Consider the following 27808-nt stretch of genomic DNA (forward strand, 5'->3'; position numbering starts at 1 on the left):
TAAACGTGCTTGCCCAAGAGTTGTATAAGCACTTTGAAAACCATAAAGTACTATGTTCAAAGTACTATCTACTAGTATGTTAAAAAGCAACTGCCTTAGACATGATACCCAGTCAGGTGGTCCGAGGATTAGGTTCTTGGGCTAGTCAGGCTACCAGAAAAGACTCACTTTGTGCCCTGGTACTTCCGTCCCTGGCACAGCTTTCATATGGAAATCCACCATTCCCATCTTTTCTAACAAGTTGGTGTTGCCTAGTACTGATTTTTCGTTCTTTGCTTGTGCTTCTTCTCTCTCTCGGGCCAATCTGAGTCAAAGAGAGAAAATATAAATAAATCAACCATGCTATTAATGGAGCTTCTGTTTTTATTTTTTAAAAATAATATAATGCTGTTTAACTTTATAGTGATCATTTAGAGTCTCTCAATTTTCCCTTTCAACTTAAGCATTTTGCATTTTGTCCCTTCTCAATCCCATCTTCCTCATGAGGAAGATGGGTCTTTCAGAGCCCAGTCTGCCAAGTCGTGATTATTCCTATCCTCATAATGAAGAGAATGCTGATTCAAACGCCCCACCTAATTTAGGCCTGAACTACTGTGCTAACCACTCATCGCTGGACCTCTGCCTCTGGCCTGTTTCCTAACGTCCCACCGTCCAGAGCAACTGTCAGATTTATGCTTGAGGCACATCTGCAGGCACTTCAGGCAGCGGGCACCGAGTGCTCGTCCTGCTCGGGACTGGGCACCAGTTCCTACACAGAGTAGGCACTACAGTGCTGCTGAGTAAGTCTCACCACTACCCTGTTCCCAACTGAAGAACAAAATCAAATTCCCACCTGTCTCATCAGACCACTCCCTTAGAACATGCCTCCTGCTTGCCACCTGCCTTAGACCTATTTTTCCCTGGTCAAGAACAAGCTTATCAATAACACTGGTTGCTCCATCTGTACATTCCTAAAATGTTTTCTCTTTTGAAAGTTCCCAAACTTACACAATCTTTCCTCCCTGAGAATACCTTCAGAATCATAAAATACTCAAATAGCTGTTACAATGCCTTGTACTTAATCACTTACCAAATTAATCTTATGCCTCTCACACAGGAATTTCCCATTATCTTTCTCTTTGTATGACACTAGCATTAATAGTCAAAAATAACATAGGCAACTTAGTAGTGTCTATTCAAATTTTAAACATATAGAACTCCAGCAACACAAGCCCCAGACGAAGCCTTGCATTATGAGGAGCCATCCATGCAGGGTTTAAATGTCCATCAGTGAGGTATAGCCAATTACACTATGCGTCAGCTATTTGCTGAAATAGTACTAAACAGAAGTTACAGAAAATTGGGAAGATCTACATCACCGCAGAAGGTTGTATTAAAAAGATAACATAGGCATATATTTTTATAGCTTAAAATATGCACATGTAAATGCATTGCATTATCTTTATTGGTGGAGTTGGGGTTGTGAGGAGAAACAGTTGGGTGAATTTGCTAATACCATCTTTAATAATAATAGTGTAATATGCAAAGTGACCAAAAGGCTTAACAGCGGAACAACAGGATGACCTTCTGGATGAAGCTGGGCTGCGAGGGCTGAGATCCTTGCATGACTTTCTTGAATCGGGCCTCTAAGTCTATAGAAATAAAAGCCTAAGCGAACGGCTGACTGATGGTAGCTGTCATGTGCAATGACCACCAGGGGGCAGATGCTCAACGCAGGAGCTGCCGAGCTGTGGTGACTTGGCAGCTGTGGTTCTTGGGTTATGCACCTGGAACCAGAGAGGAGGGAGCCCGATTCTGGGGTGCGTCACCCGAGAACCGCCCTCTCGCAATCTGGGACCCCTCGGGGTATGTCCGAAAGCCAGTTTTGGCCTGATCCCTGCAGGCCAGGCCAAGGGACCCCACCAGTGCACAAATCTGTGCACCGGGCCTCTAGTAATAAGAAAATAATTACTCAATAGTTTCAAATCAATTAAGTGAATATACAGAACCATTTACAAAATAAAAAATACTGTTTAAATTCACATAGAACAAATCTTACCTGTGCAAAAAACTTTCTTTTGCTAATTGAATTTGTAGTGTTCCACCTTTCCATTTTGTGTTATTTAAAACAGACATACCTATAGAGTAAAGAATTATTACCCAATTACATCACAATGCAAAAATACATTTCAGAATGTGCCTTTTCTAATTATTTAATACCAAGAAAAGTAGACGTGTTAATCACGAAGAGATACAGAGAAAACAGAACAAGGAATTTTATTTTATTTTTATTTTTTTTTGAGCCACGCTGCCAGGCCTCAGCCCACTTTTAATTCTTTATTAAGACAAGTTGCTTCTGAAATTCGGAATCTGATTCCTGGTAATTTTTTAAAATCACGCAAATAAAAGTTAATGCCTTAAACAAAAATAAATTCACAAGAGCATATTTTAAGGCTGACACTGCCGAGGGTACCATCTGTTTACCTTTATACACTATGAGCAATCAACCCCCGCTAATCAACTTTTTGGAAGAGTAACTGAAAACTGACCACAAAATTGGTCTTTACCATCCAATGCCATGAAGGCTTATCAACTTTCCAGGTTCCCCAATACTTTCTTAAGAGCCACAGTCTCCCTACGAAGCCCTCGATGGGAAGTCACGCTGGGCTTCTGAGCTCAGTCACCGCTCAGCACGCATGTGCGCAGCCCTGGTGCGGGGCTCCACCAGGCTACGATCCTGAGCCGCCAAACGCACCTGAAGACCAGGTGTCCCTTGAGCTGCCTGGAGAGCCCTAAGAGAACAAGGCATTTTAGACGTGGAGTGAAAGGGCTTAGATCCTGGTCTCCCCTGGACCACCTCCCAGTGCAGCCCTTACATTCTCTACCTCCCGGTGTGACTGGAAGATACGAATGAGGCGAATGTGTAAACTATAAAGCAAAACTTGTTTGCTATTTGTTTACAAAGTAATGCCAAAAATCTCTGGTGAATGAGTAACATTTCTTTACTTCCCACTAAAACTATAAAATGTCAATGTAATTTTCCAAAGGTGAACCAGGACCCTGGAATTATGCAGCTCCTCGTTTTCATGTTTCACCTCATGCTAGTTACCTCTGTGTAACTTCCAAACAAATTAGATGCAAGTGACTGAACTATGCTATGCCCTAATAGTTGCTTTTTCTCAATATTTGCTATCAGATTCCTTAATAATAACCACTAACAGAGGGGAGATTGCATTGGTAGATATTTTAAATAGAAAGGTTCTATTCAATTTAACCCTTTGCGGTCTAATTTTATTTTTGGAATTCAAACAGTCTGGTCCAAATTGATTGACGGGATTGAATGTTGAACCGGTTTGCGGCGTCGACCTCAGCCTCGATGCTGGACCTGCTCCTAGCGCCTGGTCTGTCGAGTCAGCCTCCACATTGGACCGAAAAGGGTTAATCTTTGCAGTAAGTTATGAGGCAAACAATATCTTTGCTATACATTGGATAAGCAAACTGGAGCTTAGAAGTTTAAATAACATGCCACAGGTTACATATCAGAGCTGCTGTGTTCTCAACCACAACTTGTCGAGTGATAGCCCTCTTTCCCTATGAACAATAAGTACCCCTTGACTTTTCAGCTTCCAAATTACTAGAATTCATTACCACATCAGTGGCAATATGGATTATCTCCCCTTTCTTCTTCAGTGAAGACCACAGTTTTACTAAACCTCTCTCTCTCTCTCTCTCTCTCTATATATATATATATATTTTTTAATTACCTTTTTAGAGAGAGGAAGAGAGAGGGATAAAGAGATGGAAACATCAGTGAGAAACATAATCTATCGCCTGCCTCCTGTATGCCCCCCACAACCCGGGCATGTGCCCTGACCAGGAAACGAACCTGTGACTGCTTGGTTCCTTGGTTGATGCTCAACCACTGACCCACACTAGCTGGGAGTTGTTGTTTTTTTAAATATATACTAAACTTCTTGATAGAGATTCTATAATTTCAAGAATAGTCTTACAAGGCATACACTAAAGCCAGCCCTCTCCTAACAGCATTTAATTTCAAGAAAATAACCTCCCTGAAAAAATGAACTCACAAGGAAAGGGGGAAGGGTATAGCATAGTGCAGTGATGGCGAACCTATGACACGTGTGTCAGAGGTGACACGCGAACTTATTTTTTTGGTTGATTTTTCTTTGTTAAATGGCATTTAAATATATAAAATAAATATCAAAAGTATAAATCTTTGTTTTACTATGGTTGCAAATATCAAAAAATTTCTATATGTGACAAGGCACCAGAGTTAAGTTAGGGTTTTTCAAAATGCTGACATGTCGAGCTCAAAAGGTTCGCCATCACTGGCATAGTGGGATATGTGTAACAAGCAATTTCTATGAAAGCTTTGTTTCTCGTCCAAAATATTTTAGAATACCACTGTTGAGCAATACCATTAGCAATGTCTGCTGACGCCAAATGGTATGAAACTAAACCTGCTGAGTTACAGGATATTGGAATTCTCTTGATCATAGTTGTCCCTCTGGATGACTTAAAATTGGCTGTTAAGATGTAGAACGAAGTTATTCCAAGTTACACTGACATAAACTGCAAGTCATATGGAATAGCTTACATTTTTTCAGGTCTGATTCAGCTACTCTGATGTTGATATATGCAAAGACTTTCTGTGGGTTTCCTAAAAAAATAGAAAAATACATTTATTTAAATTCTTATCCAGGAAACAATATAAAATGATTACATTTATAAATTTTAAAAAATGAGCTCTTGGAAACAAACTCTTTCAAAGGAAAAACTTGTTATTTTTCACTGGACTCAAAGATAGAAATTTTCCAAATATGATTATTAAAATATTAAAAAATAAAACAAAAAATGCCGAACGGTCAGTTGATTATGTTATGTTGTTATATGATTTTGTTAGTGACATTCTACTTAATAGGATACTTAATGAGTATTAGCATTTTAGCTCTGAAAACTGAAAGTGGCATGTTTCAGAAATCGGGTGTTTTAGAGTGCAGAACATTTTTGATCTCAGGAATGTAATTCTGGGCAAGTTCCACATCACGAATGGCAGCTCCAGGGCATGGCGTGGGGCTGACATCCATCTCTGCGGTTCCCTTATTTTGTGATAACTGACTTGCGGTAGGCCCGCCTTTACCCACGAAAGGCTGTAAACTTGCCTTGGTCATCTTTCCGAGTGACGATCTCCACATCAGACACGTCTCCGAACCTGCTGAACCGGCTCCGCAGGTCCGCCGCAGAAACGCTCGCGCCAAGGCCACCCACGAAGAGGCGCGTGGCCTCTCGGCTGGCCGTCATCCAGGCCGGCGCCCTCAGGGTTCTAGGGGAAATCATTACTTCTTTCCGCCAGGTCTTCTCCAACCCACACAGCCAACCAAAACCACCCCAACTCACCCGGAGCCTCTGATGCAAATTGGTTGCCTAACTTTCACTCTTACATTGTTTCTAAATGTTATCCCTGGAGATTCTGGTCAGACCTGCATCCTCTTCTCCAGGAACCCCCTGGAACAGCGCCTCTGCACAGGCACCGGAACCGGGAACGCTGCCCCAAAGGCGCCCCGCGCACTCCGCCCGCCCCGTCACCTACCCCGCGCCAGGCAGCCTGCTCTCCTTCATTTATACCTTCCTCTGTTCACCTGAAGCAATGCCCACAGAAACGGGGTGGCCAGAAGGCATGCCAAAGGGCAAGAGACAGCTCCTGTCCCCAGAGGTGACGTGCTGTTCAGGCGAAGAGAGCAACTGATGCCATAGCGAATACAGGCTTGTTCTGCTTTTTTAAAACGTGTCAGCTTTGTATGGTACAGTTTGCGTGCATCTCATCTTTCAGATGAGCAGGAGGGATGAAGTCACTTTTCCAACGTCATTCAGAGAATTAATGAAGCCAGAATTATAAACCAGGTCTAATTTCAGAGCCTGTAATGCATAATTAAACTAGGAAAGTTGTTGTATTTGAAGGGGCTCGGGAGAACTCTCGGGGGTACTCGGCTGAGGCCCTGTGGGATCTCTAATCCCGGCAGCACCAGGGGCTACACTCGCCTTTTCCCAAGAGCTGACACCCCTCCCACTTTAGCCCCCAAAGCAGCGTCCGACCCCGACCTAGGGCGCGTGCTCTGGGCGTGAGGCACGACCTACGTCTTCCCGGTAGACTCCCTGCCCCCAACCTGCGCACCCAGGTTTTTTGCCGCTGAAGAACCAAGACCCCAGAGCAGGGACAGTGAAGGCCAAATGACCCAGACCCACTCCTTACCGCGTTGTCTCCAACAGCCAGCGCCGCGTAGGGCCCTAACTCCTAGTCGCGTGTTCCACTAGGCAGAGTCGCTATTCCTTCCTACTCGACTTCCCACCCCGCCTCCTAAGGTTCCGTGACCACTCAGTTCCCGGGCTCTGCATTTCGTTCCCCGTCGTCTGGAATACCGCGACGCCCCCGCCACCCGTCCCTCAACGCCCTCAAAACTTTCGAGTCGAAATTCTATGATTCTTACTTAGGAGGGTTATCGCCCCATGTTTATCCACGCCTGGACTAGCTATCGGCGGAAGTGAGAGCGGAAGGAAAATAACGAGACGCTCCCCTCCACACGGTCCGGAAGCTACTCTTCAGTGACGCACGCATCTGGTTGCTCCAAACTCCGCCGGCGTGGGTGGGACAGCTCGGTCCTGGGGCTTCGGGCTGGAGCGAACCAACTCTCTCCAAGCGTGGGGACCGTTGGGGAGCAGCGGGTGCAGCGTGCCCGGGAGACAGAGCGCCCGAGGCTGCGTGCCAGCGCGGGGGGCCCGCAGGGCGTCGCGCACACGCCCTCGCCCCCCCTGCGGGGCGCCCGGATGGTCCGCGCCAGGAGCGCGCGAGGCTTGAATCGCCGGGCGAGGCGCTGGTCCGTCTGGCTGCTTCCCGCGAGCGCTGCGCTATGGACGCGGAGCAGGCCGAGGTCCGCGTCTTGGAAGCCGAGGTCGCGGCCCTGAAGCGGGCGTTGGAGGAGCTGCCGGCGGCCGGAGCAGACACCGCCCGAGTCCAGTACGTGGCCCTCCTCAGGTCCCGTGGGGCGGGCGGGAGTGTCTCCTCTCGGGTGTGCGCACCTCCCCCGGACGCCCCGAAGCACCGACCGTGGGCGGGACGCAGATAGCGCCGGCAGAGCCGCTCCGAGAGGAGGAGCGGGCGCGCGGCCGGGAAGGAGCGGGGAACTGGCGCCGCGGACCGGCAGCCGCGCGGGAGCGCCGTCTGCCGCGGATCCTGTCGCTCTTCCTCGTCCGGGCCGTCGTCTGTCGATGACCGACTGCGTGCCGGACCCTTCTTCACGGGCGGCACCTCTTCGTGCCCGCGGCCCCTTGGAGAAGTAGGTGCGCTGTGTAAGCCCGTCTTGAAGTTGAGGACCCTGAGGCCCGGGAAGTTGCGTGGCTCGCCGCTGGCCTCAGAGAAGAGCGGAAGGGTCAGATCTGGATCGGAGCCCCGGAGGCTATCGGGACCCGGGCCCTGTGCCCAGCGAGGAGGGGAGAAAGGGAAATAGCGTGTGCCTAGCGTCTCAAACTTGTAAGCTGCTCGGAAGCAGAAACTATCTTCGTTTTTTCCGTCGAGACCATTTGACACAGGTGCAGAGAGAAGGAGGTTCTGAGCTGAGGACGAGGAAACGGAGGAGCTGGCCCCGAGTTTGCTCGCGGTCGGGTCATGAAGCGGAGGGAGGGCAGCGCGTGTCCCGCCCCGCGTGCAGGCGGCCCGGGGCGCCGCGGCGGGAAGGGAGCGTTCCTCGTCGGGCCGGCATGCAGAGGTCGGCCTCCCCCGCCCCGCTGGGTCGGAATCTGCGCTTCAGCCAGACCCCGCCCGACCCCGTGCGCACTTGCGAGTTTGAGAAGCGCCCGGCCGTCTGTGGAGGGAGATCAGTTTTCTGCCGCCCGCAGGGTGTCACTGTGGCCCAGCCCCGGGCCTCCTCAGCGGGCAGGTCGGGGAAGCCCGAGGAGTCCAGGCTGTTGGGTTTCATGTGAGCGTTCTTTTCTCCGTGGTGGAGAAGGAAGATTGGGACCTGTGTACCCAAATTCTCGGTGTATGTGTTTTTTGTTTTCATTCCGGTTATAACGTACGCAAGCCCATTTATTATATTCCAAAAATTAATACTCATTAAAAACTATAGACTCCAGCATGAAAACTTGTATGGTAGTCTGCCTACTTCATGACTATAAAGCAGTATGCTTGCCAAATTCTGATGTCAGTGACAACATTAGTAAATTCCAGAAGCTCCAGGGGCCCGCGGGGCCGACCCGGGAGAGGAAGGGTTAGGTGCGATTGTTACAGCACGCAGAGGGTGACATTGACAGCCAGCAGGAGCGATCTCACGTTTTCTGCAGCGTGAGGCTCCCACCACTATAAAAGCCTCTGAGAGTAAATTTTGAGCTGTGGGTACAGGCGCTTGCGCATGCTATGAATTTGTAAGGTTTCTCTTCAGAATGAAGTCTCATTACAGTAATACAAGAATGGCTTTTAAAGGCTTTTCTACATTTTTCACATGCATGAGGCTTCTTCCCAGTCAGAATTCTGTGATGTTCATTAGTTCTCACTGCTGGTCGAGGACCTATGCCGCCCTTCTATATATATAAAGCTAGCGACCAGGAAGCTGTAACAACCAGAACGCCACCCACTGCGGCCAGCTGGCCGGATTTGGGGGTGGGGCTGGCAGGCAACCTCCCACAGCCCCTCCCCCACCCGGCCCCACCCAAGATCTGACCCCCAACCCAGATCAGGGGCAGCGTTGGCCGGCCAACTACCTGCAGCTCCTCTCCCTAGCGGCCCTGCCACCCCGTTGACCTGCGGCCCCTCCCCCCAGCCAGTTCTGCCCTGATTGCGCCCCCCACACAGCAATCGGGGGTGGGGCTGGCTGGCCAATCTCCCACAGCCCCTCCTCCGGCCGCTGACCCCCAGTTGGCTACCCCCATCCCAATTGGGGGCAGGGCCTGCCGGCTAGTTGCCGGCGGTCCATCCTCCCCAGCTGGCCTGGCCCTGATTGGCCCCGATCAGGGTGGGCTGGCTGACCAACCTCCGCTGTCTCCTCCCAACAGGCCCAGCCCTGATCCACCCCAATCGGGGCTGGACCCCACCCGTGCGTGAATTTGTGCACTGGCCCTCTTGTTAAATCATAACTTCCCATTCCCCATTTCCCTTAGCCTCTGGTAACCACGATTCTCCTTTCTCTGAATTTGACTTCTCTATGTACCTCATATCCTCAAGGGTCATCCATACTGTAGCATATTGCAGAAGTTCCTCCCCTTTTCAAGCTGAATAATCCATTGTATGTATGTACATTTTGCTTATCCATTCATCTGTCAATGAATTCTTGGGTTGCTCTCATGTTGTTGTTACTGTGAATGTTGGAATGAATATGGGGTACAAATATCTCTGAGACCCTGCTTTTAATTCTTTTTGTTATACACCAAGAAGTGGAATTGCATATGGTAATTATATTTTGAACTTTTTGAGGAACCCTTCCCCCGCATACTGTTTTCCAAGGTGGTGTACCCATGTTACAGTCTCATCAGCAGTCCACAAAGGTTACAGATTTTCCACAATCTCCCCAACACTTGTTTTCTGTTGTGTGTGTGTGTGTTTTTTATAGCAGTTACTAGAGGCCTGGTACACAAAAATTTGTGCACTCGGGGGTGGGGGTGGTCCCCTCAGCCCGGCCTGTACCCATTCACAGTCCAGGACCCCTTGGGGGATGACCGCCTGTCGACTTAGGCCCACTTCCTGGGGGATCAGGCCTAAGCTTGCAGTCAGACATCCTTCTGGCAGCCAGGGAGCCCTCGGGGGATGTCTGACTAAAGGCTTAGGCCCCCAGGGGATCGGGTCTAAACGGTTAGTTGGACGTTCTTAGTGCTGCCACGGAGGTGGGAAAGGCTCCTGCCACCACCACTGCGCTGGCCAGCCATGAGCCAGCTTCTGGCGGAGTGGCACTCCCCATATGGAAGTGCACTGACCACCAGGGGGCAGCTCCTGCATTGAGCATCTGTCCCCTCATGGCCAGTGCGCATCATAGCAACCGGTCATTCTGCCGTTCAGTCAATGTGCATATTAGCCTTTTATTATTATTATATAGGATGTCCCTATTTCCCCCCTCTTGTCCCCTCTACTTAGCTCTTGCCCCCCACTTCTCTCTGGCCATCACCATACTGCTGTCTGTGTCCATGGGTTGTGCATATATTTTCTTTGGCTAATCCCTTCTTTAAATTCACTTCTTTAAATTTTTATTTTTAGATAAGTGCTTATAACTGCACTATTATATATTTTCTATTATATCACTTAGAATTAAGATATTTTTTAATTGAACCCTTGTAAATTTTAGCACAATTTAATAAATTATGCTAGAAGCAATTAGGAGATTTTTCATATAATGCAGATACATTTCAATTAATATTAATTTTTAATTTTTTAATATTTTAATTTGAAATAATCTCATACATGTAAAAAAAACTATAAAATACTACAGCATATTATATGTACCCTTCACCCAATTTCTTAGGTGTTAATAATTTAAACGTAACCATTATACAACTAACAAAATTTGGAATATATTTTTCTTATAATCTCTTTAATGTTACTTAATCCATTTACTTTGTTTTTGTTAATCTTCACCCAAGGATATTTTTCCATTGATTTTTAGAGAGAGTGAAGGGAAAGGGAGAGACACATTGATTGGTTGCCTCCTGCACAAGCTTTGATAGGGACTGGGGATCCAGCCAGCAACTGAGGTACATGCCCTTGACTGGAATTGAACCTGGGACCCTTCAGTCCTCAGGCTAATGCTCTATCCACTGAGCAAAACAGGCTGCAGCTTAATTCATGTACTTTTAATCTATATTTGTCTTTATATTTAAAGTGGGTTTTGTTTTTGACTCACCCTCATACTCTGTCTTTTAATTGGTGCATTTATGGCACTGACTTTCAGAGTGCTTACTGATAGAGTTACTACCATATCAGGCGGCTTCCTGCCGATCGGGTCCCGGGCGGCAAGGCAGGGCCAGCTCCTGGGGGCTTCTGGGGCGGGGTTGCCTTGCCGCCCGGGACCCACCGATTGGGTCCCGGGCGGCAAGGCGGGGGTGGGCCTGCCCTGGATGGCGGCGTGCTGGCGCGCTGGCAGCTCGCGCTGTTCCGCCCTGTCTGCAGTATGCAAATTAGCCGCCATCTTTGTTGGCGGTTAATTTGCATATTGTGCTGATTAGCCAATAGGAGGCATAGCGAAGGTACGGTAATTACCATGTTTGTCTATTATTAGATAGGATGTCTATTAGGTAGGATAATGGGCGTGGGGTTGTAGCTTACTGTAGGTTTTTTTTATTTCCCTAATGATTATTGATGTTGAGCATTTTTTCATGTGCTTATCAGCCACTCTTATATCTTCTTTGGAGAAATGTCTGTTCAAATCCTTTGCCTATTTTTGAGTCAGGTTGGTTATTTTTTGTTGTTGAGTTTTGGAGTTCTCTACATATTTTCAGTATTAATCTCTTAACAGATATGTGGTTAGCAAACATTTCTTCCTTTCTGTGGGTTGCCTTTTTATTCTGTTCATATTGTCTTTTGATGTATAATTTTTTTTCTTGAAGCCCTATTTTTTTCTTTTTCTTTTAAAAAATATTTTTATTGATTTTTGAGAGAGAGGGTAACATTGATCAGCTACCACCAGCAAGCCCCCTACTGGGGATTGAGCCTGCAACCCCAGCATATGCCCTGACTCAGAACTGAACGAGGACCTCTTGGCTCATGAGTCAACACTCAACCACCTAGCCACACCAGCTGGGTTGTTCATTTTTTTTCTTTTGTTACCTGTGCCTTTGGTCTCACAACCAAGAAATTGTTGTCAAATCCAACATTACAAAGTTTTTGTCCTGTGTTTTAATTCAAGAATTTTATTGTTTTAGTCTTACATTTAAACCTTTGATCCAGTTTGAGTTAATGTTTGTATATATTAGGGAAGGGTCCAAGTTCAATCTTTTGCATGTGAATAACCAGTTTTCCCACCACCATACAATTGTATTGTCACACCTTTGACCATATATGCATGGATTTATTTCTTGAGTTTTCTGTTCCTTTTCACTAATCTGTATGTCTATCTCAATGCCAATACTGTAGCTTTTTAAAGCATCTTTATTGTTGAGAGTATTACAGCTGTCACCCTTTTTCCCCCCATTGCCCTCCTCCACCTGGTTCCTTCCCTGCCCTGCCCCAGGCCTTCACCAGCTGTCTGTGTCCATAGGTAAGATCTTTGGCTAATCTCTTCCCTCCCCCGCCCCCCCCCCTTTGAGATTCATCAGTCTGTGCCATGTTTCCATGCCTCTGATTCTATTTTATTCACCAGTTTACTTTGTTAATTAAGTTTCTTGCTTATTTATTTTGATTTTTAGATTTAATTGTTGATATGTATTTGTTGCCATTTTATTGTTCATATCTTCTTCCTCCTCCTCCACCTCCTCCTCTTTATCTAACATTTGCATGGGGGTGCCAAAAGGAGGAGAGAGAGAGATCTTCCTTTCTTCTTCTTCTTCACCCTTCAACATTTCATGTAATGCTGGTTTAGTGGTGATGAACTCTTATAACTTTTCTTGTTTGTGAAGCTTGTTATCTGACCCTCAATTCTAAATGAGAGCTTTGCTGGGTAGACTAATCTTGGTTGTAGGTCCTTGTTATTCATCACTTTGAGTATTTCTAGCCACTACCTTCTGGCCTGCAAAGTTTCTGAGGAGAAATCAATTGACTGCCATATGGGTGCTCCCTTGTGGTTAACTAACTGCTTTTCTCTTGCTGCTTTTAAGATTCTCTCTTTGTCTTTAGCCATTGGCATTTTAATCATGATGTGTCTTGGTGTTGGTCTCTTTGGGTTCCTCTTGTTTGGACTCTGTGCTTCCTGGACTTGTAAGTCTGTTTCTCCAGGTAGAGGAAGTTTTCTGTCATCATTTCTTCACATAGGTTTTCAAAATCTTGCTCTCTCTCTTCTCCTTTTGGCACCCCCATGCAAATGTTAGTATGCTTGACGTTGTCCCAGAATCTTCTTACACTATCTTCATATTTTTGGATTCTTTTTTCTTTTTGCTCTTCTGCTTGGGTGTTTTTTGCTTCCTCATATTCCAAGTTGTTGATTTGATTCTCGGAATCCCCTATTCTACTGTTGGATCCCTATAAATTATTCTTTATTTCAGTTAGTGTATGCTTAATTTGTGACTGGTCCTTTTTCATGTCTTTGACATTCTCACTAAGACTCTGGAAAGTCTCATTAAGATCCTTGAGTAACCTTATAACATGGTTTTGAACTCTGTATCCAGTAGTTTGCTTGCTTCCATTTCTTTCATTGGTGACATGTTTCATTGTCTCTGCATTTTGACTATTTCCCTGTGTTTGTTTCTATGTATTAGGTAGAGCTGCTATGTGTCCTGGAGTTGTTGGTGTCCTGTACGGCCCAGTTGTTCAGCCTCGCCAGTCACCTGGGCTGGGCACTCTAGGTGTACGCCCCTAGAGTGGGCTATGTGCACAGTCTTGTAGTTGAGCCTTGATTGTTATTGGAGTCACTAGGAGGAGTTGACCCCCAGGCCAATTGGCTGTGAGGACCAGCTGCGACTATAGTTGGAGAGCTGCTATGCAGGAAACACCCCTATGAAGCAGGACTTGCTTTAGTGGGGCTTTGGTGCTCACTGAGTCTGCCCTTTGAGTGTATCACTCATGGATGTGTAGAGTTGTAATCTGCTATGGTCTGAAGCTGTCCACTGAGTTCACTGGCTCTGGGGCCTCTTGGGAGGTACAAAGTCAGCCACTGCCTGAGACCACCTGGCAGGAGCTACAGAGACATCTGCAGATGACTGCTTTTGCTATTTGTATTGGACTTGGAGATGCCCAGGCAAGGCCCATCTGTGAAGCAAGGCAGGCTGGTGCTAGTGCTGGGTCTTGGACCTTTTATTGATTGGTTTGGGGTGTGCTGTCACCAGCTGCAGTTTGGTTGAGAGCTTTTAGCAAAGTCTGAAGCCTGGACATTCATATGGAAAAGCTGCTGCAAACAGCTTGGGTGGGGCTACAAATTGGATGGGGTGGGGGTCTCAGGGAATCCCCAGGGTGGAGCAAACTGTGTGCTCCAGGCTGATGGAGACTCAGATATGGCTGCCAGTCAGCTCTGTAACAGGCGAGGTCCCTGCATAGGAACAGTCACCCCTGCGAGCAACCCTATCTGAGAGAACACCACCCCTGAGTTCCTGCCCCGATGCCAGACAATCCAGTTCCTCCCCATATGTGTCTGGGTCCTCCAGAGCCTCTCGGTACTGGGAGTAGGAGTAAGTTCATGTATCAGCCCTTTAAATGGAACACCTGGGTCTCCAGCAGCCTCCGCGTCACTCAGCCACAATCCCTGCTGGTTTTTACAGCCTGAAGTTATGGGGACTTCTCTTTCCAGCACTGGAACCCAGGGCTTGGGGGTCTCGTGTGGGGCTGGGTCACCTTGCTCATCACAGGTGGCCTCTGTAGAGACAGTCGCCCTCCCTGTTAAAAAAAAGGGCATATGTGGGCTGATGATCATATTGAGGCAGACCCAGATGGACAGCACAGGGCCTGCAGGGCTGAACTTTTTGTGCAGCCTGGCTTCGGTGACCTCCCAGTGCAGGCAGCCCCATACAGGGAGGCCATGGGGTAACTGCTGGTGGCATCATTCATCTCCCCAGCCCCACCAACCGAGGGCCACCCGGAGTACTTCTTACAGGGACCACACAGGACAAAAGAGGTTCTTCCAGGAGCTGGGCCCCCTGTGGCTCACAGAGTGGAGCTGAGAAGCTGGTGCAGGCTCGGAAGAAGGAGGGCACCTAGGAGTCGGGATGGCTTGCTCGAGACTGCAGGACCGTAGACAAAAGGCTCTCAAAAACAATATAGCCCTCCTGGGGAGTTTGTAATTTTCAGCTGTCCTGGTCTGAAGCTCCAAATTTCCAAAACAAATTTATTAAAATGAGGACCTTTCTCCAAATTAAAAAAATTCTTGGAGCCAACCAAACGGTGCCCACGCAGCCTCCGGGTTAAATGTTTCTCTTCAAATACAGGCTTTGGGCTCCTGGCAGTTTAAGATTACAGCAGCCAGAGAAGATGGACACAAAATATTAGTTTTGAGCCCGGGCCACAAAGGACAGCACGGACACGTGGCTACCGAGCCCAGCTGTGGTGACCCAGGGCAGAGAGAGTCAGCCAAGACACTCTTGAAGAACAAAGTGGGAAGACTTGATTTGCAAGATATGAAGATGTATTATAAATCTACCAGAGGCTCCGTGCATGAAATTCGTGCACTGGGTGGGGGGGGGGTGTCCTTTAGCCTGGCCTGTGCCCTCTCGCAGTCTGGGACCCCTCGTTGGACATCCCTCTCACAGTCTGGGACCCCTTGCTTGTTACTGCCTGCCTGCTCGCTGCTCCTTACCGCTTGGCTCGTTGCTCCTTAGTGCTGCCTCGGAGACAGGAGAGGCTCCCACCACTGCCACTGTGCTTGCCGGTTGTGAGCCCAGCTTCTGGCTGAGCGTCTGCCACCTGGTGGTCAATGCGCATCATAGTGACTGGTCATTCTGCTGTAATGATCGCTTAGGCTTTTATTATATAGACTAGAAAGCCGATGCACAAAAATTTGTGCACTTGGAGGGGGGGGGGGTCTCTCAACCTGGCCTGTGCCCTCTCGCAGTCTGGGACCCCTCGGGGGATGACCACCTGCTGGCTTAGGCCTGCTCCCCGGGGGATTGGGCCTAAGCTGGCAATCAGACATCCCTCTGGCAGCCCAGCAGCCCTTGGGGGATGTCCACTTGCCAGCGGGGAGCAGGCCTAAACTGCAGTCGGACATTCTTAGCGCTGCTGAGGAGGCAGGAGAGGATCCCACCACCACCCCTGTACTGGCAGCCGTCAGCCTGGCTTGTGGCTGAGCAGAGCTCCCGCATGTGGGAGTGCACTGACCACCAGAGGGCAGCTCCTGCATTGAGCGTCTGCCCCCTGGTGGTCAGTGTGTGTCATAGTGACCAGTCATTCCCAGTCCTTCTGCTGTTAGGGTCAGTTTGCATATTACCCTTTTACTATATAAGGTAGAGGCCTGGTGCATGGGTGGGGGCCAGCTGGTTTGCCCTGAAGGGTGTACCAGATCAGGGTGGGGGTCCTGCTTGGGTGCCTGGCCAGCCTGGGTGAGGGGCTGATGGCTCTTTGCAACTGGTCACACCCCCTTCAGTGTGGGGGTCCCCACTGGGGTGCCTGGCCAGTCTGGGTGAGGGGCTGAGGGCCATTTTCAGGCTGGCTGGCAACTGAAGCTCCCAGCCTCTCCTTTTTTTCTTTCTTTTTTTTATTCTGGGATTTATTTACCTTCTATAATTGAAACTTTGTTGCCGTCCTGCTTGCTCCAGCTTGGAGGCCACAGCCTGCTGAAAGCAGATATCTGGTGTTTGTTTAGCTTCTATAATTGAAACTTAGTTGCTTTCAGAGCTCAGAGCCGGGCTGCGGCAGGCGGGGAACTTGGCTTCCTCCATCACTGGAGCAAGCAAGCTTCCTGCTTGCTTCAGCTGTGTGGCTGCCGGCCACCATCTTGATTGGTGGTTAATTTGCATATCACCCTGATTAGCCAATGGGAAGCATAGCAAAGGTATGGTCAATTACCCTTTTTGTCTTTTATTAGATAGGATAGTCATTGTGATATTGTGGCTTTCGTGCAGGAAGAGAAAGCCAGGCCATTGAAACAGAATAAACAAATCTATAATAATAAAAGTGTAATATGCTAATTAGACCAGAATTCCTTCTTGACGAAGCTGGGGCTGCAAGGGAAACCCGAGTCCTGGGTGCCTGCTGGCGGCCAAAGGAAAGCCAGTGCCAGCAGCTGGGGGAAGGAAGGCCTAGTCTTGCAAGAATTTTGTGCACTGGGGCTCTGGTTTACTATAAGTCAGAGATGCTACTGCAGGTCATTAAAGAGGAGCAGACTTTCCAATAGCAGTGCTGGGACAACTAGATATCCACATAAGAGAAATTAATCATGACCTCTACTTCACACCATACTCTTAAAGGAGAAAGACAAAACTATAAAGCTTTAGAAGATAAATGGGAGTATATCTTCTCATTGCTACCTGGGTTATACCTCAGTCAACTTCCAGCCACTGACGCTGAGTGGGCCTTGAATACTATGAACTTGGATGTGATTAAGGGAAAGCCAATCCAGGCAACATGTGGTCTCAGAGGGACTGGATAGAGAAAGATTTCTTTCTTTTTTTTTTTTAAATCCTCACTCGAGGATATTTTCCCATTGATTTTTAGAGAGAGTGGAAGAGAGAGGGAAAGACAGAGAGAGAAATACCGATGTGAGAGACATACAACAATTGGTTGCCTCCAGCACAAGCCCTGACCACGGCCTAGACTGCGGAGGAGCCTGCAACCAAGGTACATGCCCTTTTCCAGTATCGAACCTGGGACTCTTTGGTCCACAGGCCGACGCTTTATCCACTGAGCCAAACTAGCTAGGGTGAGGAAGATTTCTTAAGGTATAAAAAGCATGAACTAATGGAAAAGATTGATAAAATTGGTAACTTCTGTGTGCTGTGCTTAAAAACAAGATAAATAAAGTGAAGAGATAACAAAAAAGGCACATGTGTGTGTCAGACCAGCCCGCTCAGTGCCTCCCGCCCTCCTACCAGCCTCAATGCGCTGCTTCTTTCCTTCTCTAGTTGTAGGCTTCCATTCAGCCGGCTTGCAGGTGATTCTGAATGATGGTGGTTCTGTATTTTAGTTGTAATTTTCAGTTGTTTTGGTAGGTGGCAAGTACAGACGTTTACCTAAGCTGCCATCTACTGTAGCTTTTGAGGTGAGTTTTAAAACAGTAAGTGTGAGTCGTCCAGTTTTGTTTGTTTTCAAGATTATTTTGGCTTTTGAGCTTGAAATTCCGTATGAATTTTAGGATGAGTTTTTTTCTATTCCTGCAAAAAATATCATTGGGATTTTGGTAGAGATTGCATTGAATCCATAGATTGCTTTGGGTAATATTGACATTTTATTAATATTAAGTCTTCTAATCCATGAATATGAGATGGGTTTCCATTTATTTATGTCTTCTTTAATATTAATATTAAATCTTTAATATTAAATCTTTCAGTAGTGATATTTTATAGTTTTCATTGTACAAGTCTTTTACTGTCTTGGGTAAATTAAATTCTAAGTATTCTTTTCAGTGCTATTGTAAATGGAATTGGTTTTGTAATTTCCTTTTCAAATTGTTTATTTTTGTTGTGTAGGAATGTGTCTGATTTTTGTGTGGTGACTTTGTATCCTGCTATTTTGCTGAATTTATCAGTTCTAACTCTCTGTGCTTTAGGGTTTTCTAAAGATCTTATCAATAGCAAAAATATACTTTTACTTCTAATTGTGATGCTTTTCCTCAAAGATCAGGAACAAGACAAGGATGCCCACCCCTGGTCTAAAGTTTAGTTTGTTTTGTTTGTCTTTTGAAATAGCCAGTTCTCTGTTTCATTGAAATTTTTTTCTATTACCTTTTTAGTTTGTATTTCATTTTCTCCCCCACTCTGATCTTTATTTCCTTCCTCTTATTAACTTTGGGCTTCATTTGTTCTTCTTTTTCTGGTTCCTTGAGGTATAAATGTAGGGAAATGCAAATCAAAACTACAATGAGATACTACTTTACACCTGTTAGCCTGGCCCTTACCAACAACTTTTATTTGCGGTATCTCCTAGTTCTTAAGGTAGGCAATTATTACGATGAACTTCTCTCTTAATACTATTTCTGCTGCAGCCAATAAGTTTGATATCCTATCTAATCTAATAAAAGAGAAACATGCAAATTGACTGCACCTCTGCTACGCCCAAGCCACGTCCACCAGCCAATCAGAGCGACTATATGCAAATTAACCCAACCAAGATGGCGGCCGGCAGCCACAGAGCTGGAGCAAGCAGGAGGCTTGGTTGCCCCGGCGAAGGAGGAGGCCAAGCTTCCTGCCTGCCCTTGCTGGCTATGGTGTCTGCTCAAGGCAACAAAGTTTCAGTTATAGAAGATAAATAAATCCCAGATACCTGCTTCCAGCCAGCCTCCACTGAGAGCTTGGGTGGCTGGGGGTCTTGGCCAGCCTGCAAACAGCCATCAGCCCCTCACACAGGATGGCCTCACCCTCATGGGGTGAGGGTCCCTGCTTGGGGGATTGGCCAGCCTGCAAACAGCCTCAGCCACTTACCCAGGCTGGCCAGGCACCCCAGCAGGACCCCCCTCCCTGAAGGGGGTGTGCCCAGCCTGAAAACGGCCCTCAGCTTCTCACCCACGCTGGTCAGGCACTCCAGCAGGGACCCTCACCCTGAAGGGGGTGTGGCCAGTCTGACAAAGGCCCTCAGCCCCTCACCCAGGCTGGCCAGGCACACCAGCGGGACTCCCACCTTGATCCAGGACACCCTTCAGTGCAAACCATCCGGCCCCCACCCGTGCACCAGGCCTCTATGCTATATAGTAAAAGGGTAATATGCAAACTGATCCTAACAGCAGAATGACTGGTCACTATGACACACACTGACCACCAGGGGGCAGATGCTCAATGCAGGAGCTGTCTCCTGGTGGTCAGTGCGTTCACACAGGGGGAGCTCTTCTCAGCCACAAACCAGGCTGATGGCTGCCAGCACAGCGGTGGTGGCGGGAGCCTCTCCTGCCTCCTCAGCAGCACTAAGGATGTCCAACTGCAGCTTAGGTCTGCTCCCTGCTGGTAAGTGGACATCCCCCGAGGGCTGCCAGGCTTCCAGAGGGATGTCTGACTGCCAGCTTGGGCCCAATCCCCCAGGGAGTGGGCCTAAGCCAGCAGGTGGACATCCTCCAAGGGGTCCCGGACTGCAAGAGGGCATAGGTCGGGCTTAGGGACCCCCCAACGAGTGCACAAATTTTTGTGCACCAGGCTCAGTCCTATCTAATAATAGAGAAACATGGTAATTAACCATAACTTCGCTACCCTTCCCATTGGCTAATCAGCGAGATATGCAAATTAATGTCCAACCAAGATGGCGGCCGGCAGCCAGGCAGCTGAAGCGAACAGGAGGCTTGCTCGCTCCAGTGATGGAGGAAGCCAAGGTTCCCCAACTGCTGCTGCCGGCCTCTGAGCTGCACTCTAAGAAACAATGTTGCAATTATAGAAGCTAAACAAACCCCAGAAACCTGCTTTCAGCCAGCCGGCCTCGGAGCTGGAACTGAAACAGTGTTTCAAGTATAGAAGCCAAACAAACCCAGATACCTGCTTTCAGCAGCCGAGGTTTCAGAGCTGGAGCCGAGCCTCAGAGCTAAAGCTGGCTCTCAGTTCCAGTGACAGCCATAGAAGGTAAATAAATCCTAGAATAAAAAAAGAAAAAGAAAAAAAGGTGAGGTTGGGAGCTTCAGTCACCTGCCAGCCTGAAAACGGCCCTCAGCCCTTCACCCAGACTGTCCAGGCACCCCAGTGGGGACTCCCACCCTGAAGGGGGTATGGCCAGCCTGAAAACAGCCATCATCCCCTCATCCAGGCTGGCCAGACACCCCAGTGGGGACCCCTACCCTGAAGGGAGTGTGGCTAGCTGCACACAGCCATCATCCCCTCATCCAGGCTGGCAAGGCACCCCAGTGGGGACACCCACCCTGAAGGGGGTGTGACCAGCTGCAAACACCCATCATCCCCTCACCCAGACTGGCCAGGCACCCCAGTGCGGACCCCCACCCTGAAGGGGGTGTGACCAGCTGAAAACAACCATCATCCCCTCACCCAGGCTGGCCAGGCACCCAAGCGGGACCCGCACCCTGATCCAGGTGGGTCACCCTTCAGGGCAAACCAGCGTGCCTCCACCCGTGCACCAGGCCTCTATCCTATATAGTAAAAGGGTAATATGCAAACTGACCCTAACAGCAGAAAGACTGGGAATGACTGGTCACTATGACACACACTGACCACCAGGGGGCAGACGCTCAATGCAGGAGCTGCCCTCTGGTGGTCAGGGTGCTCTCACATGGGAGGAGCTCTGCTCAGCCACAAGCCAGGCTGATGGCTGCCAGTACAGCGGTGGTGGTGGGAGCCTCTCCTGCCTCCTCAGCAGCGCTAAGAATGTCCGACTGCAGTTTAGGCCTGCTCCCTGCTGGCAAGTGGACATCCCCCGAGGGCTGCTGGGCTGCCCGAGGGATGTCTGATTGCCTGCTTAGGCCCAATCCCCCGGGGAGCAGGCCTAAGCCAGCAGGTGGTCATCTCCTGAGGGGTCCCTGACTATGAGAGGGCATAGTCTGGGCTGAGGGATCCCCCCCGAGTGCACAAATTTTTGTGCACCAGGCCTCTAGTCTATATATATAAAAGCCTAAGCTACTGTTCGACCATTCCACCAGTAGCTATGATGTGCACTGACCACCAGCGAGCAGATGTTGAATGCACAGGCATGGATACATGGAACAGACTGATGAATCTCTGAGGGAAGTGGGGAGGAGAGAGAGCGGGAGGAGATTAACCAAAGATCTTAAGTGCATACTACAGGCCTGGTGCACGGATTCGTGCACTGGTGGGCTCCCTCGGCCTGGCTTGCAGAAATTGGGCTGAAATTGGCTCCTTGCACATACACCGGTGGGGTCCTTCGGCCTGGCCTGGTGGGATCAGGTCAAAACAGGCAGTTCGACATCCCCCGAGTGGTCTGGATTGCTAGAGGGTACAGGCCAGGCTGATAGTTGTTTCAATTTCCTCATTGCTGGTCAGTCTATTTAGATTTTCCAATTCTTCATGACTTAGTGTAGCAAGGTTATATATTTCTAGGAATGCTTTTCCATTTCTTCTAGGTTATTGAATTTGGTCGCATAAAGTCTTTCATAATATCCTAGTATGATCTTTTATATATCTGTGATGTCTGTGGTGACTTCTGTCTTTACTAGTTTTGTTTACATGGGTCTTTTTTCATTTTTCTTTCGTGAGTCTAGCCAGGGGTTTGTCAATTTTATTAATCTTTTCAAAGAAACAGCTCTTTGTTTTGTTGATTTTTTTTGTGTGTGTAGTCTTTTTATCCTCTATTTCATTTAATTCTATAATTTTTATTATTTCCTTTCTTCTGCTGAATTTGGGGTTGCTTTTGTTCTTCTTTTTCTAGTAGTTTAAGATGTGGTGTTAGATTGTTTACTTGAGATTTCTCTGTTTCTTGAGATAGGACTGTAATGACATATACTTCCCTGTTATTACTGCTTTTGCTGCATCCCAGAGGTTTTGATATGTTGTATTGTCATTCTTATTTGTCTCTATATATCTTTTGATCTCATCTTTTATTTCTTCTTTGACCCAGTCATTTTTTAGTTGTATAATCTCCACATATTTATGGGTCTCTTTATTTCCTTTTTGCAGTTGATTTCTAACTTCAAGCCATCACGGTTAGAGTATATGTTTGGTATAATTTCAATCTTCTTGAATATGTTGATGCTAGTTTGTGACCCAATATATGGTCCATCCTTGAGAATGTTCTATGTGCACTGGAGAAGAATGTATAATCTGATGTTCTGGGATGAAATTAACTGTAAATGTCATTTTATGTCCATTTTGTCGAATGCTTCATTTAACGCTGATATTTCTTTATTGATTTTCTGTTAGGTTGATCTGTCTAGAGCTGTCAAGGGAGTATTAAGATCCCCAATTATGATTGTGTTTTTATCTGTTTCTCCCTTTGGTTCTGTGAGTAGTTGTTTTGTATATTTTGATTCTCCCTGTTGGGGTGCATATATATTATGCAGTGTTATGTTTTCTTGATGTAATGCTCCCTTTATCCTTTTAAAGTGACCATCTTTGTCTCTTGTTATCTTGAAGTCTATTTTGTCAGATATAAGTATGGCTACATCTGCTTTTCTGTGGGTGTTATTTGCTTGGAGAATCCTTATTCACCCTTTTACTTTGAATCCACCTTTGTCTTTGCAGCTTAGGTATGTCTGTTGTAGGCAGCATATGGTTGGGTTTTGTTTTTTGACCCACTCTGCCACTCTGTGCCTCTATTGGTGAACTCAGACCATTTACATTTAGGGTAACTATTGGTGTACGAGGCTTTCCTGTGGCCGTTTCTCTTTTGTTTATTTTTGGCACTCTGTGCCTCCACTGGTTCATTTTCTCTGTGTTTCTGTCTGTGGTTGTTTGGCGGTGTTCCATACATCTTTCCTGTTTCCTCTTTTTTTTTAAGCTATGTGTCTTGGTTTGGGGAATTTGGTGTGCGGTTACCATTAGTGTTGTTAAAAGATAATTTTGTTGGGTATATTATTTGTGACTGATAATTTCTCTCTTTCAGACATTTGGATATTTGGTTCTATTCTCTTCTGGTTTGTAGAGTTTTAATATTTGGTTCCACTCTCTTGTGGCTTGTAGAGTTTAGATGACATTCTGATGGATTTTCCTTCGTAGGTCACATCCTCCTTTTTCCTGGCTGCTTTGAGAATTTTTTCTTTGTAATTTTTTTAAAAATATATTTTATTGATTTTTTACAGAGAGGAAGGGAGAGAGATAGAGAGTTAGAAACATTGATGAGAGAGAAACATCAATCAGCTGCCTCCTGCACACCCCCTACTGGGGATGTGCCCGCAACCCAGGTACATGCCCTTGACCGGAATCGAACCTGGGACCTTTCAGTCCGCAGGCCGATGCTCTATCCACTGAGCCAAACCGGTTACGGCTGTCATTAATTCTTGACAGCTTTAGTACCAAAGTGCCTTGGAGAGGGCCTCTTTGTATTGAGGTAACTAGAAGTTCTGTTTGCTTCTTGGATTCGAGGATCTACTTATTTTCATAGATTTGGGAAGGTCTCACCAACTGTTTATTTGAATAGATTCCATTCCCTGCTCCCTCTCTTCGTCTTCCGCAATGCCTATAATTCTAATATTGCTTTTTCTGATGGAGTCAGATAGGTCTAGTAGAGCTCCTTCATTTTTTTTTATGCTGATGTCTCTTCTTCCCTCTGCGTCATATCTTGATTCCTGTCTTTGGTCTCACTAATTCTTTCCTCCATCTGGTTGGTTCTGTTCTCTTTGCTGAATAGTTCACTTTTAATTTCCTTAACTGCATGCTTTATTACTATGATTTCTGATTGGTTCTTTTTAAAAGTTTTAATCTCTTTGGTAAAGTATTCATTTTGTTTATTGATTTGTTTTCTGAGTGCACTGAATTGCCTGCTGGTATTTTCTTGCATCTCGTTGAGTATTTTCAGAATTGCAATCTTGAAATCTCTCATTTATATCACATATTTCCATGTGTTCAAGTTTGCTTTCTGGAGACTTTTCATTTTCTTTCTGGTCATTCTCTTTGCTGTGGTTCTTCATGGTATTTGCTGTCCTCCTTTGTTTACACATTTATCTCTGAAGAGGTCTCTCTATTATTTTCCAGTAGATGGCACTGCATCGCAAGATTTTATTTTTATTTTTTAATCCTCACCGAGGATATTTTTCCATTAATTTTTAGAGAGTGGGAGAGAGAGGGAAAAACAGAGAGAAACATCGATTTGAGAGAAACACATTGATGGGTTACTTCCTGCATGTGCCTCAACTAGGGCCTGGGCCAGGAAGGAGCCTGCAACCAAGGTATGTGCCCTTGACCGAAATCGAACCCGGGACCCTTCGGTCCACAGGCCGATGCTCTATCCACTGAGCCAAACCGGCTAGGGCTTTTTTCTTTTTTTTGAATCGCAAGGTTTTTTTACCTCTGTGGTCTCCCTGAGGTGAGCCTGCGAGGCTTCCCTAAGATGGTACCGCTCTGCTGCTTGGGGTAGGGTTTGTTTTGCCCTCACTATAATGGCCACCCCTGACCTCCGTGGGGTCCCCCCAAGTACCCCTCTTGGGAAGCAGTCACAGGTGGAAACCAGTTCTACTGCAGTAGCTCTTGGCTTCCAGATCATATGCTCCTGGACCCGGCGCCAAGGGCCACGAGAGGCGAGTTTGTGGAGTCCAAGCGGCGGCAGGGCTCTGGTTCTGTTTCTTTGTCTGAAACCCCACTGCTGGCCCGACAGTGGGAAGCCGCAGGGTAGAAGCCTTGCTCTTCCAGGCATCTGCTGGCTCAGTCCCTGTTTGTTTCCTCCCCACTCGCCCTGCTGGGCTGCCCTTCCCCACCCCCAGTAGCTCTCTGTTCCTTCGGGAGAAGGAAGGGCCTGCTACCCCCGCCCCCTGCCCTCCCACTTTCTCTCCTCAGGCCAGCCAAGCCATGAGCTCCTGGCTGCAGGGCTACATCTGCAGGCCTTCTGCACTTTCCTCCCTTCTCATCTCCGTAAACCCACCTTTAGATGTTTCAGTGCTCCTGTCTGAGCAGAATTTCTTTGTTGAAATATAGTTGGTTAACTTGTTGAAATTTCAGGGAGGAGGAAGCGTGCTCTCACAGGGCCATTCCTCTGATGTCACCGCTCATTGACTTTTAAACTCAAGTCTCATGTATATTTGTTTTATTCTATATTTTTTTAAATATGATTTTATTGATTTTAGAGAGAGGGAGGGTGGGAGTGAGAGAGAGGAGAGAGAAAGAGAGAAACATAGATGTGAAAGAGAAACATCCACCAGCTGCCTCCTATCTCCTACCCGTCTGTGCTGAGGATCGAGCCCACAATCCCAGCTTGTGCTCTAATGGGGACTCAAACCTGTGACCTTCTGGCTCATGGGACCATGCTCAATCGACTGAGCCACACAGGCCAGGGCTCATGTAGATTTGTTTTCTTTTTTGTTATTATTATTTTAAAATATATTTTTATTGATTTCAGAGAGGAAAGAGCGCGCGAGAGAGATAGAAACATGAATGGTTAGAGAGAATCATTGATCGGCTGCCTCTTGCACACCCCACACTGGGGATCAATCCCTCAACCCGGGCATGTGCCCTGATCGGGAATCAAACTGTGACTTCCTGATTCATAGGTTGACGCTCAACCACTGAGCCACACCAGCCAGGCTAGATTTGTTTTAAAAGAGACAAGTTTCTTGTGAACCTCTACTTTTGGGCAAAAAGTTATGCCAAGGAGACAAATTTATGAATAATAAGTTAACTATAAAACTAATTAAATTCATAACCCAGCATCATTCCAACCAATGTCAGTAATTGAAATGGACCAATGATATTTTGTTTAAAGTATGTCACTGCTATGAATGAGAATATTCAGGTTGTCTTTGTGATAGACTATACATAACATAAAATTTACCATTTTAACTTTTTCAAAGTGTACAGTTCAGTAGCATCAGTACTTTCACATTGTCACACAGTCATCACCACTGTCCTTCTCTAGGTCGTTTTCATTGCCCCTGAGTGAAACTCTGTAACCTTTAAACAATAACTCCCCATTCTCCCCTTTCCAAGTTACAGCTTCTTTGTTTGTGTTCTGCATAGCTATCCTTTAATTGATGACTTAGTATTAGAAATACCTTGACATTTTCATTCATAGTTTGCTGTGACATTATTTGGTACTAGAGGCCCAGTGAATGAAATTCGTGCACGGGCAGGGGAGAGGGTCCTTCAGCCCGGTCTGCAACCTCTTGCAATCCGGGACCGCTGGCTTCTAACCACTTGTCTGCCTGCCTTGATCACCCCTAACCGCCCCTGCCTGCCTGATTGCCCCTAACCACTTGCCTGCCTGCCTGATAACCCCTAACCATTTGCCTGCCTGCCTGATTGCCCTAACCATTTGCCTGCCTGCCTGATCACCCCTAACCGCCCCTGCCTGCCTGATTGCCCCTAACCACTTGCCTGCCTGATCGCCCTTAACCACTTGCCTGCCTGCCTGATCACCCCTAAACATTTGCCTGCCTGCCTGATCGCCCCTAACCATTTCCCTGCCTGCCTGATCACCCCTAACTGCTTCTGCCTGCCTGATCGACCCTAACCACTTGCCGGACTGATCGCCCTTAACCACTTGCCTGCCTGCTTGATCGCCCCTAACCACCTCTGCCTTGGGCCCCTGCTGCTGCAGCTTCGTCTGGAAGGACGTCTGGAAGATTGTTTGTCTGGTCTAATTAGCATATTATGCTTTTATTATTATAGATTCATTTTGCAGGAACTCATTTATATATGAAGATTGCCTCTTTCCTTTTTTTCATTAGCTTTCTATATTTATTTATTTATTTTTAAATATATTTTATTGACTTTTTACAGAGAGAAAGGGAGAGAGATAGAGAGTTAGAAACATCGATGAGAGAGAAACATCGATCAGCTGCCTCCTGCACATCTCCTACTGGGGATGTGCCCGCAACCCAGGTACATGCCCTTGACCGGAATCGAACCTGGGACCTCTCAGTCCGCAGGCCTACGCTCTATCCACTGAGCCAAACTGGTTTCGGCAGCTTTCTATATTTAAAGTAACTTTTTTCATCAATCAGTAATGGGAAATACAAAAGTGCATGTGATAGGCTCTCAGAATATATTTGTTAATATTTCAAATTATCACTAAAGCAACATTTAAAAAAATTATTACAGACTTTGTACAAGTTTTTGATCTCTAGTGTGAACAATACATATTTGGAGGACCCATGATGTAAAAACAGAGAAGTAGGACAATCATGTTCCAGAATGGAAGGAAGGTGTTTCTTACAATGGCAGAAGTCAGCACCGTAGAATGTGACCGAGTATGAAGGCAATATAGTATGACAAAGAGTAAAGTACCATTCAGTGTTAATATTAGCTGAAATGTTACTGTTTTTCCAGGAAAATAGACTTACATGTTCTCAGTGCAGAATATCTGATTGCAGTGTTAAGGAAATTATGTTTTATTCTTTTAGAATTTTTACCCCCTGTATTCTCAGATTTCCTGAGAATCTCTTTCTTAATATAATGCTCTCTGATACTTTACTTGTTTTGGAAGTTAAAGCTAGCTAGTATATTTTGTTTT

At 46.7% G+C, this 27808-nt stretch overlaps 2 protein-coding genes across 3 annotated transcripts in view; one reads left to right on the top strand and one right to left on the bottom strand.

The window, feature by feature from the left end:
* Nucleotides 1-6619, bottom strand: part of NOL8 (nucleolar protein 8) — a 47082-nt gene extending 40463 nt beyond the window's left edge. Inside the window, exons 1-5 of the mRNA XM_059656277.1 lie at nucleotides 6486-6619; nucleotides 5163-5323; nucleotides 4598-4660; nucleotides 2039-2117; nucleotides 169-304 (exon numbers count right to left, since the gene is read on the bottom strand). Of these exons, the coding sequence (XP_059512260.1) occupies nucleotides 169-304; nucleotides 2039-2117; nucleotides 4598-4660; nucleotides 5163-5301 (417 nt within the window). The 5' untranslated portion in view covers nucleotides 5302-5323; nucleotides 6486-6619. The remainder of the gene's footprint in view (nucleotides 1-168; nucleotides 305-2038; nucleotides 2118-4597; nucleotides 4661-5162; nucleotides 5324-6485) is intronic.
* A 14-nt stretch (nucleotides 6620-6633) lies between these two features.
* CENPP (centromere protein P) overlaps nucleotides 6634-27808 on the top strand; it is a 251839-nt gene continuing 230664 nt past the window's right edge. The window contains exon 1 of one of the 2 annotated variants that reach the window (XM_059656286.1): nucleotides 6634-7012. In XM_059656286.1, the coding sequence (XP_059512269.1) occupies nucleotides 6906-7012 (107 nt within the window). In that variant the 5' untranslated portion in view covers nucleotides 6634-6905. The remainder of the gene's footprint in view (nucleotides 7013-27808) is intronic. The other variant, XM_059656285.1, reaches the window with a different exon arrangement.

This window comes from Myotis daubentonii, chromosome 11 (assembly GCF_963259705.1).
Source record: "Myotis daubentonii chromosome 11, mMyoDau2.1, whole genome shotgun sequence".
Lineage (NCBI taxonomy): Eukaryota > Metazoa > Chordata > Mammalia > Chiroptera > Vespertilionidae > Myotis > Myotis daubentonii.